Here is a 24,448-nt window from a genome sequence, read left to right as displayed (position 1 = left end):
CACATCTTTTCTGAGGATAAAACTAAATAAATTGAATAAATCACAGACGTCAGCAGTTTATGTTTCCTTAAGTACTAGTCAGAGTGGTTATGAGGAACTTGTCAGTAATTAGGGAGTCGACACACAGACCCTGTGGGTGGTCAGTAAACGGTCTACTGGTGAGAGTTGTGCCGTAAAAGCTAACATTTGCCCTAACAACCACATCATTGGCCAAGTCATGATTAACCAACCCAAATAAGTGATATTTGGAAGTCTGAGATCTCTGTAAAGTGTTTCCAAGAGAGAGAACAAAAACCCGGAGACGGAGACGCTGCATGTTTCATGTGTCATGAAAGCGTTTGAGTCATGACAGTATTTTTGGATAGGGAAGCCTGAATGGTTCGGTTGCTCACACGCTGACCTGGCACTACCTCAGAGGTTTAGTGTCTGCTGCAGGAAAATGCCGTTTGCACCTTTTTTTTGTTATATATTTAAATTCAGGTACAGTGTTATAGCACTCCTCTTCACCAGCTTCTTCATTGCCACAAACAAACATGGTTAACATTTTTAGATTATCTTCTATAACTGCTCCGTTTGTATAGTAGTCTATCGATCTGTTTTTACTAATTATATCAAAAAGTGGGAAAAAAGTGAAACAGGAAGCTGGATATTGTAAGTTGGCGGCATTATGCTACATTTAATTATGGATGCACAAAATTTGAAGTCTAACAATGAAGACCTTAAAACAGAAAATCAACATTACTGCTGCTTGACAGGTCGTTTGGATATCACTTTAAATATGCCCACACCATGTGCTGAACGTTACAATTATTCAGCTAGACAAAATTGGTACTTAAAAATAGATTTGTATGTAATAGGCCTACATGTAACCTAAATTAGTCAGATTGAAGAGAATCAAATATACCATGGCGCCGCAGTCTTCTTTCTCTGGTGTAATCTTTGTGCACATAGTGAGGAAGCTTCAAACTCTCTTCTGCTCGCCCCTATTTTATTTTTGAACCTTTTATCGATTCTGTGGATAAATGCAATAGCCTGTAGTATCAATACAACTGCAAAAACTATGATGGTTGCGTAGGTCTGTGTTGTATCTTCCGCCATCTTGTCGCACTGAGACTTCCACAGCGGACTTTAAGCGTTGTGTCCTGCCTCTCTAGACTCCCACCCGTCCCCTGCACACTACCCCACTGGTCCGACGAGGAGACTCCCCACTGTGAGGGGCAAGTGTGAATTAGGAAATTTAGAAAAGTCAGAGTCAGATACTCCGGATAATATTGAGTGCATGTGTCTCCATTTGCCTTTTGCCCATCAAGATAACAAGAGGTAAAAAAAAAATGTCTTCATTTTACTACGAGGGGGCCTCAAGGGTGTCTGCATTCAACAGAATCCAAATGTACGGAACAGCAGTTAAAAATGTGAGAAAAAAAGGTTGTCGTGCTATATGAGTCCAAAAGTAGAAAAATACACTGATGTACCTTGATAGGTATACATGCAGTTTTAAGTGTGCGTGTTAATATTTATTCTATTGTTATTTTTCAATGAGCCTGCTCCTAGAGATGCTAAATACAGTCAACATACCACTGAAACCATAATCTGCTGCATGATTATGCATGGGGGATTATACACACTGTTTGCAGAGCAAGCAGTTGATCTGTCAAAAAACTTTCCTCTCAGGCAATGACATTAGAAGCTTTGCTTGAATACAATGCTGCAATTATTTCTCTGAGACATGGCATTTGTACTAGGCTATGTGCTATGTGCTTTAGTTCAGAAGTGGATTTTGATCTTGGTATGAAAAAAGACTGGGGCAAAATGCAATTAGAACTAATGTGACAGCTTGAACTCAACCAGGGTGCAATTTAAAACATGTCAAGACAGTAAAGCACATACAACACTTTCAACATATTCAAAGAAAAGGCTACTGTAGCTACTATAAAATGTATTCCTTGTTTTCCCCTACAAACAAACTAAGTAGGCTACTACTGATTTTATTTATTGTCTTGTATTGAACAAAGAGAAAAAAACGTGCCAGTACTGGAGTCATACTAAGTTTTGAACTGTGGCACAACAGAAGTATGCAGATGATCTCTGCAGTTTCTGCTTATGCAATAAGCAAATTCTAAGGACTTAAAATAGGACGTGGGTTAAGACATTTGTACTCATCCTCCACAGCAGTTAAAAATACCAATAAGTGGATTGTTTTATGTATTATTATTTTTTCTACAAGTTTATTTTTCTGGTTCAAAATCTTCAAATATTTGTAATTAATGTATTTCATAAATCGTTTTACTGAAAGCACAATTATGCTGTCACTTGTTGCATGTGCAAGGACACGTTGTACCCCATTCTGTTGAAATCTGTGTCAATGACTATAATGCTGCGTTTAAATGTTCCTCGGAATTCCGATTAACACAGAAGGATAGTAATCGATAAGGCACATATTGTAGTGGGTGTGTGTTAGCGCTTAATCACTAGCCCGAATGTTGAAAAGAGACTCTTCATAGCAGCGAATCCATCACATGTAAGGTAAAAACGGATTTCCAGAGTGAACAGTTAATATGTCCGACTGTACATGAAGGCATCATACCAGCTTCAATGTGGGAGAGGGGTTTGCTGTGACGTCATGGCACGACGCCCCGCCCATATTTGGCGGAGAAGTTTGTGTAGTTTCAACAAACTCCGCAGCAGCAGTGCTTGAGGCAACAACCTGAGATAAGGAGAGGGGAAGAGGATAATAACTTGTCTCTTACGGCTTGCCATATCAGCGCTACGTCAATTAATTTAATTTAATTTATCATTAATGTTGATTTAACGTCTTAAAACGGTCAGAAACCGGGCGTTTCTCGATTAACGTCCCGCAGGCGTTTACGTTAACGGATAATTAAGGAGAAGTTTATTTACTTCATCCCCTGATGGGCTTTTTCTTTTTGTTTCCCCGTTAGTTTCTCGAAATTAATCAATAGCCCCCCCCCCTCCCCCGTATTCTTCCAAAAGTCTTGCATCGTCCGCCGGGTGGTCTCGTATATGAACCGTGTCGAGGCAGCGACGAGGGGTCGGGGGCTCCGGGCTTCAGGATGAGGATGCCCAGAGGAGGACGCCTGTTCCTGGCGACGTGCCTCGGCTCACTCTTCGTCCTGGTGCTTTACTTCCAGAGCATCACCAAGCCAGGTAAATAACACTGCTCCTACTTCACCTACACACCGAATCACACCTACCATGTTACTACCTAATTTAGATAAGACAATAAGGTAACCATGGAGACAGTAAAACGACGGAGCTTGAAGTTTACATACGGATATTTAACAACATTAAGTGTCCCCATGTTATGTTATGTTATGCTCCCTTGTCTTTAAAGACACTTTTGAGTTCTTTTTAAAAAAAATACATCTCACTGTTCTTGTACAGTGTATGATCACATGTCAGAAAACTTTTGATAACTGTAAAGTGAAAGTGGCACATTGCTATTGTGGTTATCAAAGTTAAGTTACTGTGGAAACAAGGCAATGTAACGCAGCTGCATATTTAACAGAAGTAAAAACATGTGGAAAGATAGTGTTGTGGAGCTTTCAGACATTTAGAATAGAAACAATACATCTTAATTGTCCTCTAAAGGTGGTAATTTGCATAAAGGCTCTTCAGATACTTATGGCAGTATAAAAACATTCAGTCAATAAGAGACAAACAGAGCAGCTGAACGTTTAATGTCATGGGTTAGATCTCGCTGTCATTTTGTCAGGTGAAGAATGCACATTGCATTTGGGATGAATGACTTCTTAAATACATTTTGAGGTGCCAGAGGGACTCGTGTACGCCTCCCTGAGCTCAGAGGCTAAAAGTGGCAGAAGAGAGGATGGGAATTGTCTGTTAGGATCCTCCTCGCGCTCTCCCTTGTCCCAGCAGTAAATACTTGAGGCGGAGGTTTTTGTGGTGTGCCCACTGTTTTGTCTGCTATTGAGACAACCTTAGAGAGTTTATTCTTAAATCTACAGTACAAGTGACCTCATTCCCGGCAGAAAGTTGAAAAGTCGTCATACTCCACAATAGATGTGTACACTAGTTTTAAAACTTGCTGTCTGACACCAAGGCCACTGAGTCCTCTAAGGAGATGAAGTCGCTGTGAGCATTTCTTTAAAACACTCTCTGTATTTACAGAGAAGCTAAGTTTGACATAAGGCTGTGTGGTATTGCCAGGGTTGTACATCGTTGATACAGAAACATTTTGATATAATTTCCAACATTGTCACACTGGTTTTTGGTCAGAACACACGTGTTAAATAGAGGGCACTAAAGCGACCTGAGGAAATGTGAATGAAACGAAGTATGAATAGGCTCACTGTGACCAGGGCAGTGTTTTGATAGCCCCCCTCTCTCAGAGACCCCCTGCATTCCTCTGCTCAAACCCTCCTCCGCTCCTCTTCTTACCTCTCCACTCCAGTCCATGCTCTTTGTTTCCTGGGCTGGGCTCATTCTGGACAGTCTGACACACAGATTTTCCCCCTGAGGGGATTGCTGACTCCCAGAGGAGCGAGAGCTCAGTGAGAAACACAGAGGTGGAAATGATTGATACGAGCTCACCATTATACATGCTGAAGCAAAATGGCACATGAGGGAAGAGGTGAGAGGAGAGAAGCGTTCAGTTAAAAAGAGGTGTTTCTGTGTTGAAAGTTGTGGAGGGGGAGAGAAGAGGAGCAATTGCCCAGTTTTTGATGAAGTTCTAGGGCATTGATCAATCAATCCATCAGTCTGTATTTTTGATAAAATGGAGAAGTAGTGCTATGAACTATAATGAGAGAAGCTCTTTCACCATGTGCAGCCCACGCTGGGTGAGGTTTAACTGCTTTGGTGAGACACATGTCAAGGCACATACTGGAGTACTCACATGCATCATAGTATCTCAAAGATAGTGATTTAGAAAAACTAAAACCTTAAAAAGCATAATTCCACCCATAATTCCACCTGAATTGTCTCCAGCACACACCCAGTTTAAAACCTCAGCAATAAATCAAATTTTATACACCACCGTAAACATAATATTTGCTCACTGTCGATTGAGGACACACAGACCACATCTTAGCCAAAACCTACAAGCCGCTTACTTCAGCACCCCCATTGACCCCCTCCACTAACTAGGTGTCTATACCCACACTTTCGACCTGTTCATGCTTGTCGACTTTACAGCCCCACGAGTAGACACGCAGGCCACATAAAAAGCCTCTTGGAACAACATTAGACAGGACTAATTCACAGGGTCTCTACAAAGCACAGGGTGCCCTTAATTACTGTGTATCTAGTCAGAGACAGTGTGGAAGCAAACACCACCTTTCTTGCTTAGTTTTGTATCAACCCAGGCAATTAAACTGCTTTTAAATTCTGTCTTATACTCCGGTGATCAGGAGGGAGGGAAGTCTGTCTGCCAGTCCCTAAAGAGCAATGGAGACAGTTTTGTATAATGAAAATTCTTTATTGATTGTTTTTACAGGTTAGAATCAAACTGTATGTTGGATTTGCATCGGAGGAGACCTCTGTGGGTAATTCAGCTCTCAATGAAAACCTCAGAAACCAGGTACACTGAAGGGTCATTTAGAGACTTGGTTTGTGATGCTCACAGTCTGAAACTTTAGCGTCCCTCCAATTACACTGACAGAGCTCAGGAACAGAAATGCAAAGATTCAATGGACTAAAAGCAACTCTGGCTCTTCTCATTTGATGATCTAGATTGAGACTCTTTAGGCAAATTGCAAGTCAAGCATAACACAAGCATATTTTATTAAGTCTGCTGTATCCTGGACTACGTTACTCCTCTTCTCCCAGTTTCTGATCGTTTTTTTTTGCTTTTCATTACCATGCCAAACCCCTCGCTCCTGAAGATCAGATCCGGCTGCACAGACAGATGGATGCTACAAAAATGAATTATGTCTGCGCTTCAATAATGAACATGTGATTTTTAAAATACCCTCATGTTTCCAGTGCACTTGTCTGACTGAACCACATCTCCCAATTAAGCCTTCTGTTGAATTACCGGACAGGAAGCACAGTGCATATTATGGTGCTGCCATTGTCTGCCTTCCTGTGCCAACACCCTGGGTCTGGCACTCTGGAAAGAAATATGAGTTTACTGTGTCCTGTTATAAACTCATTAATTAAGTCATGCCCTATTTGTTTTTCGTTCACTATTTAAATATTATTGAGGTATTTGATGTGGTTACATTTAGATGTGACACCAGATTTGGAGTTTTCTGTTTTTTGGCAACAAGATGCAGCACTTCCTCTAGTTGTGTTCAAATTAAATCAGTGTGTTCATGCTGCCCTCATGAGCCCATGAATAAATGTCAAAGCTTAAGGCTGAACCAAATAGGCGGAAGCTTTTTGTCTATTGTGAACATGTTCTCAGATGGCATTAATCGCATGTTCAAAACCTTACAGTTTTACTGAACCAATCAGCATCAGGTTTAACTGCCAAGCACATTTTGACATTTAAGGAATCTGCCTTTGTTTATTGTTGTGTTACAATAAACAAGGGAGTAGCAGTGTATGTAGAATTGGTCAAAGCGCAACGGGTCTGTCTGAGAAAATAGCTGGGTAAGTCCCATGTAACATTATGTAATATGATTATTATGCAATGTATTTGTATTAGATGAATATGTGTTTCCTTGTGAAGGCCCACAGTCTGCAGGGACTATCTCTCTCCTAAGCTGAATTATTCATCAAAACTTGACGGGTGATTCCAGACACAGCTGCCACTGCAGTTACAGTATCTGCAAAGGCAGGAGCACTTTGATTGTAGATCAGTAACAATCATTCAATTAGGTCATTAAGTCTTTCAAGAAAAGGCAAATGTAAGTGTTTAACTTTTTTAACTAATTTACTGTTCTATAAAAAAAAATAAAGATCATTGATGAGGTAAAAAATGCATTGATGTTTGCAGTTCTGTTGAATGGAAACATTAACAGGCAAGACAAAAACAACCTCTCTGACTGCCTGTCCCTGTATAAGATATTTAACTTTCCAGGTTTTTATTTAGCTCTTTACAAGAAACCTCTTTTGGTAATAAAACATCAACAGCACCTGGTTTCAGTCCCTACTTTCCATCTGATCAACCCCCTCAGTCTTTTCTTAAACAAGTGTCATTTTTGACATACTGAGCACATTTCATGACGTTATATTTCCAGTCAGCCTCTCTTATTAGATACATCATAATTTATACAGAAATAGTCATGAACACCCCGTTTCTCTTTCCTCTCAGACTCTCCTTCATGTGGTTGCATTGACTCAGCAGTGCTCTACCACAGTATCATTTAGAGCATTGTTTCACTGCTAGATCAGCATGGAAGGATGGAGGGCAGCTTACTTGACAAACGTGCAGCTAACTTGTCAGCATTATCAAAAGATAATGGAAAGCCACACTTGTGCTAATCTGAGAAGTTTTAACGTCGGCTGTTTGACACACAAAACCATTTCCTCTCATCACCCTGAAACATCATAAATGTGCCTTTCTCTTTGCATCACTTTATGATGATGAGATAAAATGTTTCTCCTCATGTTTTCATCATGGTGTGGATATCGGTTTGAGCTGACATATTAAATTGTCTGACCCAAATCAGGACTTGGACCTGGTCTAGTCCTGGTAGAATCACTAAACCATGAACATAGTGTATTTTTCGGTTCATGGTGCCGTCTGCTCTTCATTCGGCCTCTCCAACTTTCCCACCTAATTTGCTGGACGGTTATACATGGTTTCACATGTGAGAGGGTGGGAAAACTCTTCACTCTCTTTCCCAGCTATGAAAGACAAAAGTGAATTGTCTGAACAAGCTGAAATGCCCATTGGGCAACCTGAATAACACATTTTGAAGCTGAGCTTCTCCTTTTTGTCTGAGTCACTGTTTGTACTCTCAAGCATTTTATCTCAACTGCTGTCACGCAAACTGATCAGATCTCAGCTGAATGAAAAAAACAAAGGTGGATTCCATCACACAACTCCAAACAGAGCCAACATCAAGACTCCCCTGTGTCCTGCCCACACACAGAGTCAGTGCACAATCATCAGTGTCATATTTATAGCTCTGTGTCATTGAGAGCCATGGCCGGAGGTTTGTTCATGCATCCATCTGCATATCCACCCCTTTCCTGTTACTACCATATCTCATAAACACTGAAAGCAATTCCTCTTGTCTACCCGTTTGTTCTGTTTTTGTGAGAAGGTACTACTGAAAATCACAGGCTCTGCAGAAAAGAGAGAGAGATGAACTGTGGGGCTTTGTCCCACTTGTAAATGATTGTGGTGTATCCTCTTATTTTCACATATATTCAACATACAAATACTCCCTGTACTGACCTGTCATCCTGTGCCTATCACTGAGAATGTTACCTGAAACTGAGTAATTGGTAAGGCATACAGCGCCGAGGCAGTATTAATCAACTATTGGTGCAAACTCAGATGCACAGCACACATTCAAACCCACAAAGTGGAATCCAGTAATTGAACGTACCATACGACGGTCTTTATGCACATGCATGCAAGCTGCAGCTTTTTAATCTGACTTTGACATGAGTGCAGCTGCTGTGAGGCAAACAAACAACATTGTGCTGCTCACCACATGCTACACCTGCTGGCTATTTGTTCTGCTTTAAACTGCGGGGTGTATCAAAGTCGATTTGTTGGAATCCTAATGCTGCTCTGTCGTGTAAATCGTTAAGCTCTTCTAGCTTTCCTCTTTTTAAAACCACTAACAATAAGGACTGTTTTGTGAAGAGGAAGGATGTGGAATTAAATGGAAATTCAGGAGCTGGATGTTTGTATCAAAACCAGTAATGGAGGATTTTGTGGTTTCAGTGCTTCATGGTCAGGTCAGACCAAACCTCTGATCTTACTGGTTCTATTATAAACCAGTAGCCTCGGGTTACCTGTGATCTATCTTTATCTTCTTCTGTCTTTTATGGCTTCTCTGTTGTGTTGAAAATAAAGGAATGTGTTGGTTTGAAATCAGTAAACAACGATGAGAGCGACTCTGTACAGAGAAAGGAATTCAATTTTATGAATGCAAGAAACATGACATGCATTGGATGAAATGGAGCTTGATTGAACCATTTAGAGGGATGTAGAGATGGACTGAAGCAGCCTTCATGACGTGTCTGCATTACGTCTTCTCCAGTGCAGCAAAGAAAGTATTTTTGCACGTTTTAGGCTACGTACTGATTTTTGATGAGAGAGGATGTAGGTTGAAAATGAAGGATTTGTACTTACATAAATAACTCAGTCTGAACACCTTGAGGATTTGTGTCTATGCTTGTATTATTTCTTGCTTTGTACATTTCTTATTGCACCTTGTAAGCTGGTATTTACAGGTATTTTTCAAACTTTCTGGCCCTGAATCTAATGCTTGTGTTGTTCAAAGACTGAGGAAATCTTTGATATCATCACAAGTATTGACATAAGTTTGTTTTTATTTTCAGCTGATTGAAAGGAATTAATGTAACTAACCCAACCCTAACCCTGGTCCTGACAGTATTTATACAGTGTTGAAAAATAACTTGAAGTTGCTAGGGCCTCACTAATAGTTAGGCCCCCTCTCTCGACCCTCTAGTGTAACCCTTAGTGCACTCGTAGTTCATCAAACTGAAACCTTTAAGGCCAAACAGAGTTAAAGGTGGCTGCAGGTATATTTCAGGCCAACCTGGACTTTCTTAATTGAGAAATAAGTAGGCTGATGTGTGATGGGGGTGGGGGTGGGGGTCGGGGGGGGGGGGGTGTTAAAAGGAAATGCTTTCCTGTCTACAAAGGAGATCACTGATCGTAAAGTCACCTCATCTTGTTACTCTATTACCAACATCTGCTAACATTCAGACAGTCCCAGACTTTTGAATCAAGCTTTACTCCAAACAAACACTGAAAGTCTTTCACTCATGATAACTTCCTTATCTCTTCCTGCCTTCAGTTGTTTTCCTTTGTGACTTTCAATTTGCTATTTCAGTCACTTTCGGTTGTACTGTGAAACACACATTTTACATACCTCCATCAAAGAAAACTACGTCGTAGTTTTCTTTCAGCTCGTGGAAACTTCCATTACGTGGCTGCATGAAGGCAGGACGTTATTTCAAGTGCAATTATGTGTAATTTAACCTCTTTAAGTAAATATCTGCATCATTGATGCCATGCTGTTCTGCTTTTGATCATGTCACAGGGGGAGAGATATAGAGATATAAAAAAAGGGAAGCAGCAGAGGAGGGCACAGATTTAGTTAACCAAGAAGAGATCCAATATTAGGACAACAAGGATGGTTTGATGCAGGACGCCCACACACACTAAGAAGAAAAGCAATTAAGTTTACAGCTTGACTTACTTTGGCTCTAAACGTTTGTCAACTTAATGGTGAGATAGTGCTGTCTGTTTATAATAACCAGTCCAGTTTACAGTCCTAATGGGATCTTGTTTGACGGGGAAAACAGCATAAGTAAGCTGTCAATTTAAAAACAAGACGTGGGCCTGTTTTTAGTGTGTGTAGCCGTCTGCTCGTATTCAACTGTCAATATTGTGTCACTTCCTGGGTCTGAGAGGAAGTGGTGGTTTTTCTGGTACGTGTGACAGATAAAGTGACGCACAACACGATGTGGTTTATGAAGATCAGGATGTACACATGAACACAGAGAAAACATTGGCCATGTTAGTGCAGGGGGAATCTTTAATAAAAGATAGCACTGTGTGTGGATGAGGTGCCAGAGAGCGTTAAAGTAGACTGTTATTATGGAGCGACTGAACTTCATGTCTGATACACATACTAACTTAAAACTCAAAAAGAACACCATCCACCTCTTGACAAGCTTACTCTTTAACACCCCGATGTATCACTTTGAAAGATAGAGAGCTTTATAAGTAGAGATATTGATGTCATGTCTGGAAATACTCTTACTTCCTCAAAGAAAAACACCATCCACTTAACATCAAGCTAACATGTTCACACTCATGTGAATCACACTTTGAGAGGTCGTCTCTAAATGACACCCACTTTTTATCACACATGTTTTTGCAACTTTTACAGTCTAGTTTTTAACAGGCAATTTTGACTTGGGGTGTGTGTGACTTGTGTTTGTCCAGCACTGTGAATTACAAAATATTGTTAGAATTATTTTAATAGTTAAGTTAAAAGCTCACAATATACGACCCGCACGACCTGAGAGCTCCACACTGTACGAGTTAAAGCGGGTTAGAGCGGTCACAACCGTCAACAGATAGACATGTATTCCAGTCGTCTCATATTCACGGCTCAAATACACACACCTGCAAAATCGTCAGTCTCGGCCGCTCTCTTACAGACACACACACACTTGCCATCACCAGTAAACACAAGCTTACGAACAATGAAATCATAACAGATATTCCCTCGAGGTCTGCAGATTCTTCCTGTCGTTTCTTTCATGATCAGAAGGGGGAGACACCTTAAACAGGCATGCCTACTGTTGCCATGGTGATGTCAGATGCTCTCTGAAAGTTTGTGCAGGCACAATCAGAAAAGAAAGTCTCAATGTCAGGGAATCAGCTCGTGGCTCTGCTCTCACTGTACGACTGTATTCTGTCGTACCACCACAATTTCAAACATGCCAGACAATCTTCCGAGCAGTCGGGAGCAGCTGATTGGCTGTGACTGGCCCTCATGCCTCTGTGTACAATGCATGACTAATGACATGTGATACGGCTAGAATTCGACCCGACTTAAACAACCAAAGATTGTCTTGAAATCGTAGAGTCCACCCAGCTTTAAGTTTAGGAAACAGCTCTATATTTGACATTTCCTCTCATCCTTTCCCTTTGGTGAATCAGGAAGGGTAATACTCTTAATGGTTGTGTTTATTCTTTGAAAAACAAAAGATACATCCATTGATATAAGTACAGCATCCACAAATGTCTCTGACTGACTTTTTAGCTTCTTGGGGAAGAATCCTGAGTCTGTAGAAGACTTCTGCTTAAGAAGTGGACTGCAGTGATGTTGACTGAGAGATCAGACACCTGGTGGATTATTTTCACTTCTAAAAGAAGTGAAAGTGTCTCTGCTGTGTTTTGTGATCTCTGTAAAACCTCAAGCCATCCTCTCTCGTCAGCATTTCATCCTAGATGGAATTAAATTTATAAATGTTATCTTCTATAAACATGTCATTTATCTGTCCCTGCATGTTAGCCCTGTTTGATGTTGATTTGATATGGAATCCAGTAACGTTCTCCATGAAATCTCACATGTCTATCTGTGTGTTATCAGATGATGTGGCATGCATCCATCAGAGGAACTCAAGGATTTTGATGTTTCATGTGATTCAGACGGGAGAGGCTGCATCACATGCTCGGAGGCTCACTGTCTATCTCAGATCATCTTGTGTTCCATTTTTGGCACCGTCAACAACAGTTCTCTAATTGTTCTCCTTTTTGTTTTCTGCTTTCTCATAATGGGAGGAAGCCGTTTTGATTTACAGTTTGATTCAGATGAAGAGTTTGCAAACTGTAGTTCTACTTTTAATGACAGTGGACAAGCTGACACAGAGATTTACTGAATCTGGGTGCCATTTGAAAACAGTAAAAGTTTGGTTTATTTGCTGAATGTAAACTCAGCAGGAGGAAGAGAATCAGTGGAAGAGAAAAAGGGCTCCTGTCTCCTTCTGGATTTCATACTCGCACAGCATAACCCTTCCACTTTCTTGCTGCTGCTTAGTAATATACTTTCCATATGAAGGCATGTCATTTTCTCATCATTCCATAGGCCCCCTTTCAAGTAGATTCCCTTCTGCTGATATACATAAAGCACATTCCTCTAAGCCCTCCACCTTCATCTCATTCCAGCGTATGTCAAATGTAAAGCATACTGCAACATGTGATATCAAAGTTAGATGAAATGTCTTCAATCAGGATGAAATATACTTTTTGTCAGACGCTGGTTGCTCTAACCGTGCAGTTTTTATATTTGATCATTAGACTTGTTGCAATATTTCTATCTAAAATATCCTTAAAATACAAATAACCACAATTCAAAGCTTTTTGATCAACTCAGACACAGTTCTTTTATAGTCTCAATTTCTCTTCTTCCGTTACTTCACCTCATAATTTCTTCACAAACAGTATTTAGAACAGTTAATGACCAAATGGAAATCACAGATCTGTTGTTAATATGACCCCAGCATAGCTTTTTTTCTCCTGTACAGAACATAGAAGGAACACTTTTTACATTGCGGGAGACATTATGACTCATTTGAACCGTTGTGCAATTAACTTCACAACATCCACAAGACATTATTTAACCTACACACAAGTTTGACAAAGACATGTTTCCCTATGGTTCATTTCTTTCTTCAACTAAGCTGTAACCACGGTGACCTAGAAAGGAGCGAAGTACATTTTGGATGTTTGAAAGTTTTGCTCAACTTAAGTCATCTTTTTTTTTTTTTTGAAAGCTGACTTTTGCAGTGCAAAGGGTTGTTTATCCACATGTGCAAAACAAAACACTTTTCTTACTCAGTTCCATTAGCGGCAGACCTTAACACTTACTGCCATCAGGCCTGGAGGGGGGTCTGAGGGGGGGGGGGGTTGTGGGAGGGGGATGGAGGGAGAAGACAGATGTGTTTATAGAGGACGGAGGACAGATTCTATGCTGAAAGATATTTGAACTTGTTCAAACCAGCAGAGCCTCCAGCACGTCCATCATGACACATGCTCAGCATTGTTCTAACCAGCGATCAGTGCATATTTATCACCGTTTAGTTATGCAACGGTAGAAAACTTACACTGGCTGTGCTCCAGATCTGTTTTGTTTTACACTCTGTTTTCCTGTAAATTTGCGGTGTAAGATAAGATAAGAGAAGGAACAAGAAGATCCGCAGTAGAGGTGTTCTTATGTAAGAGTCACAGAGTTTGAAAGGAACACACTGTTCCTATGGAATCTGTACGCTTAATGAAAGAAAGGAGGATTTTTCCTAAGTGGGATCACGTCATGACAAAGGCTGAAGCTGAGGAGGCTTTGGAAAGTTGGCTCTGACTGACCCGTCCCCCCATAACTCTGCATAGACGTCTTTATAGTGTAATTTAAACCTCTCTGCAACTACAGGACACATTGTAAAAAGAAGGTCTCTGGTTAGTGACCTACATACTCGCTTCTGCAAAGATGAAACGCAAGTGGTCTGTCTTTAATCAGTGGTGACAAAGTCAGAGTCCGTTTGTTTTCATATAAGACACAACATGAAACAGATCTACTGACACTCATGAATTTGTAATTTGTCTTAACTGTAGAACCTGGTGTGAAGACCGGCAGCAGACCAGGGAAGATCAGGAGAAGTCCACTGCAGGCCCTCTACAATGGAGACCAGGTGAGAGCACATGCACACAAACACACCCACATGTTATCTTTATGTTGATCTCTTAAGAGGATTCTCAATTTTGTAATCAAGGAATGATTAATTAGAGAATATTTTCCCACAATCCCTGCATGCTAGATTTGAGCTCTGACGGTGAACCAACTCTAACGATGTCACTGTTGGTTAAAACATATTTCTGCAGATATTGATCTGTAGATGGATTGGATTGAAGAAAATGTGTACTAATATTTATGTCCATCCTGAAGACAGATTTGGATAACAAACCCAAAATGTAATTTGCCCAATACCATGAATTATTTCCAAATACCTCCCAATTGGTATCATTATGGTAGTAAGTGCTAATAAGGTGGTGTTAGCACACATGTACAATAAACAAAGTTTCCAAACATCATACCCATAATTCATTTGGGACATTGGGGTGTTGCCACTCTCATTGTAATCATGTTGACACTCACATTTAGTTTACTTCACAACATGATATTAGTTTGTGGTTTGTGTGGTCGGTCTGATGATGAGCTCTGATGAAGAGTTACTAACATGTGAAGGAGAGTGCCTGCTGTAGTACTCGTTCCAAATTCTGGTTAAACAGAATTGCATGACAGTCTGACCAGATGAGATTTGGAGAAGTGAGAATTTTGGATTTATGCAACACAGCCAGACATGAAGCAATGATCGACTTTAACTAGAAGCAGATTGATGAACCCAGAACAGATAACAAACATCAAACAAAGAAATGGCCGCATTCAAGAGGAGGCTAGATAATGGACTTCCATAAGACTTCATAAAACAGATTTTATGTCCTTTAGATTAAATCTGATGATGTTGTCAGGGTTAATTTATCCATCAGACTAAGACTCACTCTGACTGATATTTGTACTAAAACAATGTATAAGAACAAAATTTGAAAAGTCAGGTTAATTTAAGCAACAACGACAAGCAAAAAGTCAAAACTAACAGAAACCCTGAAAAGGACGAGGTAGTGTGAAGTGTTAATGTTATAAAACTAAAGAGAATGATCACCTATATCTGCAGATCATCGTTACTTTACTTTAAAAAAAAAAGTTTCAGTTCTTGTAATAAGCATGTTGATCACTTCTGTGCAGAGATCACATGATTTCACCTCTGCACACAACTCTGGACAACAACATTAAAAGGTTTTCCTGCTTCTCTCTCTCTCTCCCCTCTTATCAACCACCCCGACCCTGCATCGTCCTGGTCACATCTCTCCAAGCAGCTGGACCTGTTGGCAGCTCAGAGGTCCCTGCAGGGCCGCAGGGAGCTTCTGGAGCAGGCGTGTCTGAGCCACACCAGGAAGCGACAGGTGCTATCGTCTGAGGATCTCAAACACCTCATTGTGGATGATCAGCACAGTCTTATTTACTGCTACGTACCAAAGGTTGGTTTCTGTAATATCAAGTGATTAGTCAAATATCAGACCTGAGCTTTTTAAAGCTGCACCTTTAAAGGTGAAGAATGGAAAGAGGGAGGGCAGAGGGAAACCCTTAAGGCAAACACACCCTGAACAATAAAGTAGAAAGGTGCATTTGGACCTTTGTTTTTTTTTTTTTTTAAATTGACCTGAGGTTAATTATTGTTGTCTTGCTGCTGTGATGCTTCTAATCCGGCCTGCATTACGTCTGAACACACGGACATGATGCACATATTTTCAGCTTAAGTGTGACTAACACTTTTAGAGGATGTCATTTTCCCCTCGGACTTCAGAGTCATTTTAAACGTATGATCTGATCTTAAGGACTGTGTCATTTATGTGCATCGGCATCAGATCTAACATCGGTCATCTTGTGAAACATCTGGTTTCAGTTAAAACCCCTCATGGTAAAAAGTATCTTTGTGAAAGCTCATTGTGCTAATATGATTTCATTCACCTTTAAAAACCATCAAAGTGCATTAAATACAATTGAAGGTTACACTTCAGCCACTGAGGTATAATCCTAAAGAGAGCGAACCTAGATTTTTTGTGTGTGTGTAAATAAATATGAATAAACAGCCATCATTAGTCCTCATAGAAATGACCCTACGCAGACTGCCTAACTGCTTTCTTAATCAGTATCAAAGTCATGTAGCAACAGCTCTCTGTGGTACTCCTTTTAACTGGTTTTGGAGGATTGTTGTTGGTGCCAACTTTCTAAATTGTAAACAAACAATGATTTAAAGCAGGACTAATACGTCAGTGGAAACGTTAAACTTCCTGTGGACAACGAGGGGTGGTGGCTGTGGGGCCCGCAGGTTTTCATGTTTTGTTTGGGAGGGAGGAGTGTCAGAGTTTAAAAACTTGTGTTCAAGTCTGAAGAATCTCCTGCTATGACGGTTTTATCGAATGAATGAGTTTATAATTCAGCTTGTTGAGAGGCGAGTTAAAAGACATGACAGCTTTCTCCTGTTATCATACTGAAAATGTTCTTTGATTTTAAAGATCTTCCTCCCTTCTCTCACTTCCAGGTGGCGTGCACCAACTGGAAGCGTGTCCTTATGGTCCTGACCAGTGACGGCCGCTACACAGACCCTCTCTCCATCCCTGCGAATGAGGCTCACGTGCCAGGTAACCTCCGCACACTCTCTGAGTTCTCGGTCCCTGAGATTAACAAACGCCTTCGCAGCTACCTCAAGTTCATCTTTGTGCGGGAACCCTTCGAGCGCCTGGTGTCCGCCTACAGAAACAAGTTCACCCGCAGCTACAACACTGCTTTCCACAAACGCTACGGAACCAAGATCATTCGACGGCACCGGCCCGACCCGGAGCCCGAGGCGCTGGAGAAAGGGGACGACGTTTCTTTCCGAGAGTTCGTGCAGTACCTGGTTGATCCACGGACGCAACGAGAGGAACCTTTTAACGAGCACTGGGAGCGGGTGCACTCCCTCTGCCACCCGTGTCTGATCCACTACGATGTGGTGGGGAAGTATGAGACCCTGGAGCCGGATTCTCAGGCTGTGCTCAGGTTGGCTGGAGTGGAGGGGATTCTTCAGTTTCCAACATCTGGTAAGAGCACCAGGACTGATGGAAACATGGCAGCACGCTTCTTTAAGCACATCAGTCCTTTCTACCAGAGGAAACTGTTCAACACGTATAAAATGGACTTCCTGCTCTTTAACTACTCCACACCGGAGTACCTCAGGACTCGATGAGGGGCAGGGGAAAGAAATCAGACTTCAGTGCCATAGATGGACTGGTTGTGACAGTTTCACAACCCCGTCAGACTCTTGTTGTATTTTGCACTTTTTGGTTGCCATGGACAACTATCACCCCTGCCGAGAACGATCCCGTCACCAGCACCTTTCAATCACTCTCCAACTTAACTGACTGTTGAGGATGACTTGATTTCGGTGAATGGAAGAAAACCAGATCTGGGTGGAACAGTCAGTTTGTGCTGTATCCCACCATGAGTCTGTCTTATGTGTCCGTTTTCCAGGAGGGAAATGGTTTTGACGTTTAGAGTGAAATGCTGCAGGTTGTCCCTTTTTTAAATGTGTTTTTCCTTTCTCTCGAGTTTTAGCTGCAGTTAGAATTTTTATTCACCTTAATACCAGTAAGTTTCTTTGTCCAATCAAGGAAGCTTTTTTTGACTTTTTCTTGTTGGTTCCACGTGGCTGTTCAGTCGCTGTAATATGCCCTGCCAGCATCCTGCAGTGCCCATTACAGTCAACGTATCGCCTTGCTTTGCTTTTTCTGAGAACTAATGAGCCATAAACCAAAGGCACACTTCAGAGGAGCAGGTACTCCTCATGCCTTCGTATGCAGGTGAATGTGCTGACACAGCAGACTCATTTTAAAGTGCCTAGAGAACAAAGACTCTGGATTGAATTTATTTATGTACGTCAGTTTAAGTATTTATTGTTTTGGAAGAGTGTGATTGTAAAGATAAGGGCTTACAATTTAGTGAGAATGATTTTTTTATGGAAAGAAAAGGGGTGAGTGTCCTCATCGTCTCATAGGACGTTACTTTCTGTTTTTACTTTGGCACACACACTCATACACCCACGCGCTCACACACACACACACACACACACACACACACACACACCAAATAGAAATCTTAAAAAAACATGTTTTATGTCCACAAGTTGGATCCTGTCATATCTTTCTTTTTCGACAACTACCACGTAACTTCCAGGGAAACTTTCAGTCACTTCTTCATTCCAGTAAAGCGTGTTGCCACCCCTCCTCTATCGCTGTCTGTATTTAGCTGTGGGCAGGTAGGCTGAACAAACAACCACATAGCTGTGGTCAGGGCTGGGTCCGGCCCAGAACTACCCCGGCTCAGAGCTCCCCTTGTTGGAATGAATGAAGGATACATGAGGGGTTAATCCACCTACACTCATCTCCACTGCGGGGCCTTGTTCTGCGAATTTTGTGAGACTTTATGGTAAATAATTCGGAGGTTAGCGTAGGAAAATTCTTATTAATGTCCCAAAACTGCCAAAAGATCAGATTTAACAAGCGTTTGCATACAGTTCAGAGGCTGATTAAAGGGGACCACCACCATTTTATCCAGATCTAAATGTGTTTTCAGATGATTGGATGTCTTACTTCAGACACCAAAAAGGTTCTGCTAAGTTTTTGGAAAGTCTTTATGGTATTTTTAAAACCAAAATATGTTGATCAATCATCCTAAATTTCATTTTGCAGCCAATGAAACACATTTTTTATTTCCCTCCTCAGAGATGCAGAGGAACTACGAGCCTACTCTTTCATTTTAAACTTTCTATCGTTGAGTTTAGTGTTATAAAAGTTATATGCTAAATTAGTGGAGTACTACTTTCTAAAAACAAAGGGGAGAAAAATCTTTAAAATACTTATTTACTCTTTAAGGGCTTTTTCACACTCGGCGATCCGTACGGTTCCCAAGCACGTTTGACCCCCAAAGTCCAGTTTATGTGACCGGTTTGAGTGCTCTGTACAGTTCACTTCCATGACCCTGACACGGTTGTAAGATGTGAGGTTCAGCACGGTACAGTTGCTCGAGCACGGGTACGCAGCACGGACATGATGTAACGTTACATACTGTAAGTGAAAATAGCTGCCTTGCCTAATTCAGAAGTCCAGGAGTGGTAGAGACCAAAACAACTGAAAATAAGCCACAGCGTCAGTGACGTTAGCGTCATGTTCTCTGTGTTGTTCTCCAAAGTGCAGACTCTGAGACTGGGCTTCTTGTAAACAAAGTGTCCTATTACGTCTTGATGACGTATAGAGGTAACCGTGCTCCTGGCCTGGAGCAATGTGATCGCAGGCCAGGGGGGGAAATGAGGAAGGGGGGGGACAATAATTATTTGGCTCGGTACAGGGCTAATAGGCCTATGTTGAGTGTGCCATAAGTGATAACCTACACTCCCTATTAAAACAGTTTACTTTTTTCCCCACATTTGACAGTCTCCTCCCTCGTGCAAAACATCTTTGTGTTAAACAGTCAAACTGATCTGGAAAATCTAGTTGCCGCTATCTTTGAGAATATCAAAAGTCAACATTGTCTTTATTAGAGACATGTCAGGATATTAGTTTCTGTTCTCAGTTCTTGCAGAGTGCATGTTAAGACACGTTGGCTCTGAACTTGCAGGAAAACTGTGTTTAATTTCATGTCTTTAACTTCCAGATGTCTTTTGTGAATTATTTCATCTTGCTGAAAAATATTGTCTGACATGTCGAGACGAGCCAACTCTGGAAAACTCTGCTTTGAAAAAGTGCAATATGAATGTGTGAGGATCTGTAATGTGTTAAAAGCTGTATCTTTATAAGTGACTTCCTCTGCTACACAAGCCTGATATATGTGTGCCATCTTGCTTATGCCACATTTTCATTTCTGTTCGGCTCTGATTGCAGCCACGGATTACAGGGTTTCAGTTTAATGCTCCCCTGTGTAGCAGTCTGTGATCTAAACCATTATTAGCAAGGAGACGGGAGTTGCTAAACCCAATCACACCCTTCATGTTATTTATCCTTACTGGCTCGATGACATGCTGCACAAAGTACACGTTTATACCTTTTCATTTCCTTTTTTTCCCCCCTGAAAAATACAGGATACAAACGACAAGTAGCTTGTTCTTTCAAAGGGATGACACATGCTGTACATCCATCTCACACACCCCGACGCTGCTGTGCACGACCTCAGCTAGTCAGACGTTTCTGTAGAAATGTTACCCTGTTACCCGGTGAGTCATTGTGAAAAAGTGAACACAGCACAATCTGACACAATCTCTCATGCTCCAGTTTATCTGTGCCACGAAGAAGCTGTGAATGTGATAACTGAAAACTGAAGTGCACTTGCTGATGTGATGATTGATGTGTTGGTAATCTTGAAGTTTCACCAAATACATTTCCTTTAAAAGCAGCACTGAATGTTTGAGTGTGGTATGTTTTCTTTGTTGTTCTTCTCACATAGGCACTTTGTTTTTCTTGATATTGTGTGGGGGACCAGATGTTTACGTGACAAAGATGGCCGTGTTCTCCTCAAGTTATATTGAAAGATTCATGTAGCTGAAACATATTTAAAAACCTGCTTTTAACTATGCAAACGCAGGTCATCAGCTTTGCGTATCCTGCGCTGGATTTGGTGTAGAGTTGTATGGGGATGAGACAGGATGTGACATCATTGGAGATAGCAGAGTGAAGTGTTGAAGAAAGTCGATCAAGTCCTCCATCAAACCTCCATCAAACCTCGAGTGTCGCCAGAATCTCTACTTTGGTGTTTTACCAAATGTGGTAAACAAAATCCATAGTGCTCCCTCTAGAGGAATCCTCACAGTAACACGCGTTGTACATGGGCAAGTGTGTGAACATTTACTTTCCAGATGCAGCCGGTTGATTGTCTACTCGTACGCATGGTTCAAAAGTAAATTTGAGATTTTCACTGAAGAGTCCTCCACATGAAAAAGTGGTCTTAACATTTAAAAAAAATCCCTGATGCTGATGCAGAGATGAAACAAGATGGCACCAAAGAAAGAAATCATAATAATTATAAACACATATATTTTCTTTATGCCGATTTAGATGAAGGACACCAACTTCTTAACACTGTTGATTTTTATTAAAATATAACTTCATTGCCACAAAATCACAAACACCAAATATTTGTCACATCTTTGATTCCCCACTTGATCGTAACACACACACACGAGACACAGTGTGTGTGAAAGCATGGTGACAGTGAGCACAGCATGACTCGAGACTAAAGGCTTTTGAAGTCTTCATGTGGCAGTGTCGACATTGAAGTACAGAGCGCTTTGCTTACAGAACAGAAGAAGAGAGAAAAGGGATGCAACGTGTAAATGAAGCTAACCTTTTGTAAATGAGGTTTAAGATAAGACACGATTGACATTGACTTTCGTTCAAGGCATCCTTAAACTACTATTAAAACAACAGTGCAAGTTTGCAAACAGGTCTTCAGCTCCTGTACATACTAAGTTTTTCTAAAGGGCTGGACGATTTGTTTTACAGAGATGGTTCTGCAGAAATAACAAAATGTACATGATAAGTGTTACAGGAGAAAACTGACACCGCTTACAGATGTGTTGTTAATGTGTAGTAGAGCCTTCTACTACTTCGCTCGGAGCGGCCACACAAACCTTTGAAAGAGGTCAACAAGTCCGCCTTCAGTCTTGCGTAATAAGTCTCAGCAATGCAGTGAAAAAAAGTATTTTACTGAACATCAAACATTTCTGAAGTGAAATGTTTGATGATCATTATTCAAACTTTAAAATAGAAGACTTCACTTTCATATATCTACCTCCAGAACAGAACTTTCAGCAGATCATTTAGAACCCAAGTAACATCACACAAGAACCGTCAGAGATGCAATGACTCGTTAAAAAGGTTATTGTTACAATCATTACCTTTGTAAATGTGCCAGATTTGTAATATGCAACATGATGGATCGTCCAGCCCCGCTGATTAAGACACACTGATGTGCTGGTACAACCTTAGCTGTGGTCTACGTCTCACAGTGTCACAGTTTACACATAGATCACATACAGACAGTGACAGAAACTGTGATTCAAAGAGTTCAACATTTCATCTGCTTCTAGTGTAAAAAGTACTGTGTAACAGTGTCACAATAAAAGCTTTTAGCAAAGCACTTTTAACACTGAAATACTTTAAAATGAAAAATCGCTGACTGACGAGACAGGCTGGTTTTAAAACCCTCAGACATCAGTGTTTATGAGGTTCTTCTTTAAAAATAGATCATACTACAGTAGTGATAGCAAAGAGCCAAAATGTACCTTTTGACTTCATGAGTGCATTAACACATTTCTACACTCTTATTTTGAAACATTTCTCTTTAACACATTCAGGACTTTAACTTTAAAACCAAAAATAGAGAAATAGACTCTGTGCTCTCTCCCTACCTGCCATTTTTACCCCCAATCCCCACATACTGTGCACACTGCGGTCGGTCTGCATCACGAGCTACAGCTGCTCATGGCTGCACTCACAGGGCGCGCACCGTCCGACGGAGGAAAACCGCGGTGCTGATGGACCGCTGCACCCACTGAATATGTGGACATTGGGGGGGTGAGAAATGCAGTTGTTTTTTTTATCCATAAATGTGTCATTCTTTTGTGTCTCTGTGTAAACTGAAGATTTATTAGGATATCACAATAATATTTCTGTGTGTATGTTTTGTCTCTGTCGTGGTGTACTGTAAGTGCATATACAGCCAATAGAGAAACGCAATCAGGCGCAAATTAACCCAAGCTAAGCTAACCTCAGCTAACGTTGAGTTCTAAACTGTTGATATCAGTGTGAATGTCACGGCTGTAATGATGAGGTTTTATGGTTCTGACACTAAATCATTAAGGCTTTGACAAACCCTTCATTAAAGGGACTATTAGTATCAAGTAGTGAGGGAAAACCCCAAATCATCTGCAGCTACAGAGTCCATGTCAGAACATAAACCTGAGATGATGGGTGAGAGAGACCAACATAGATGTTCTGCATCAGTTCACTGATGGTTTTTTTTAATTCTTGTGACGGCTGTTAGAGGAGGTGACACATTGCCTGGGCGCCAGTGCTTCGGGACACAATTAGACCTTTACAAAGTCTCTGTTATGTTGGAGAACCTAAAAAACAATCAATTATAATAATGCGCTGTTTTTTTTACTCCTTATCTTCTTTCTGTATCTGCAACATAAAGCAGCACATCATCTGCATATTAGAAATTGTGGAGAATTCTGTTTTTGTGATGGATCTCAGGGATCAAGTCAGAGTTTTGGCAATGTGGCAGGACACAGAGACGCCCCAACCTGCATGATATCTTTATGACTTGCTATGTAATCGACTTGTCCAGAATGGCGTACGTTTGGTAGAGGAAACAGCTGTTGGACGGATTAACATGTGTTCAGTAGCTTTACCAACTGATTTGAAAATGAGCAGAACCTGGTGAATTTGATACTTTGGAAACTATGTATATATTTACTTCTTGTCAAGATTAATACAAATGTGTATGTTTGTAACAGTGGCTAAAGTTAGCATAAAGACTAACAGGGAGAAAGCTGGTACCCTGACATTGTCCGATTTCACGCGCTTCGACACAAAAGCACAGCCCACATATGAACATATCGTTTGTTCAATAGATACAAAAAAAAGCTCCTTGCCAAGAAAAAGTTCTGAATATAACCATGAAAATGTTGCATGTTTCTTCAATCATGTTTTTGTCGTAATTACATTTCGTAATTACGTGTTATTTATTAATAATCTTTGTGCTAAGCTACGTCGCAGGGATGTGTCAATTCTTTCAACCAATCAACAGACTGCAGTGTGTCTAGCTCCAACCTTTAGGGTCTCGTCAGTACGCTTAGCACCCCAACAGAAGGGTACGTATAGTTTTTTTGGCTATCATTACCAACTTTTGACTGTGGAAAACGCCAATAAATGCATATCTTGACATACCTTGCCTTACTTGGTGGAAACGGGGCTTTAGTCACCTGCTTCTTAAAATGTCACACAGTTCTTTTCTAGCTTTCACAGAAATTTGTGTCAGAGCAAAACCATCACCCTATGTTTACCAGAAGGGGCCATCACACTTCTGATGGCCCCTTCTTTGGTCTTTGACTAACCCCAGCGGTCAGTCAAAAAGTCTTTGTTGTTAGTTCT

At 40.9% G+C, this 24,448-nt stretch overlaps 1 protein-coding gene across 2 annotated transcripts; it reads left to right on the top strand.

Annotated features, from left to right (window-relative positions):
- The first annotated feature begins 2,660 nt into the window (after nucleotides 1–2,660).
- Nucleotides 2,661–20,687, top strand: LOC109981503 (carbohydrate sulfotransferase 11). Of its 2 annotated transcripts, none has more exons than XM_020630318.3 (4): nucleotides 2,661–3,165; nucleotides 14,261–14,337; nucleotides 15,581–15,742; nucleotides 16,807–20,687. In XM_020630318.3, exons 1-4 carry the CDS (start codon nucleotides 3,072–3,074, stop codon nucleotides 17,488–17,490), a joined length of 1,017 nt encoding a protein of 338 aa, XP_020485974.1. In that variant the 5' UTR covers nucleotides 2,661–3,071; the 3' UTR covers nucleotides 17,491–20,687. The 2 variants fall into 2 exon arrangements, with proteins under 2 accessions (XP_020485974.1, XP_020485973.1); XM_020630317.3 differs by having other exon boundaries at nucleotides 15,578–15,742.
- The last annotated feature ends 3,761 nt before the right edge of the window (nucleotides 20,688–24,448 follow it).

Source organism: Labrus bergylta, chromosome 12, assembly GCF_963930695.1.
Source record: "Labrus bergylta chromosome 12, fLabBer1.1, whole genome shotgun sequence".
NCBI classification, from domain to species: Eukaryota; Metazoa; Chordata; class Actinopteri; order Labriformes; family Labridae; genus Labrus; species Labrus bergylta.
This window is presented reverse-complemented; position numbering and strand designations above follow the sequence as displayed.

Bases quoted from the DNA above. Each gene is read 5' to 3' on its own strand.
- LOC109981503 (XM_020630317.3), top strand. From the start codon at position 3,072: ATGAGGATGCCCAGAGGAGGACGCCTGTTCCTGGCGACGTGCCTCGGC. The intron at 3,166-14,260 runs GTAAATAACACT...TCTTAACTGTAG, and splicing joins CCAGAGCATCACCAAGCCAG to AACCTGGTGTGAAGACCGGC. The intron at 15,743-16,806 runs GTTGGTTTCTGT...TCTCACTTCCAG, and splicing joins TTTACTGCTACGTACCAAAG to GTGGCGTGCACCAACTGGAA.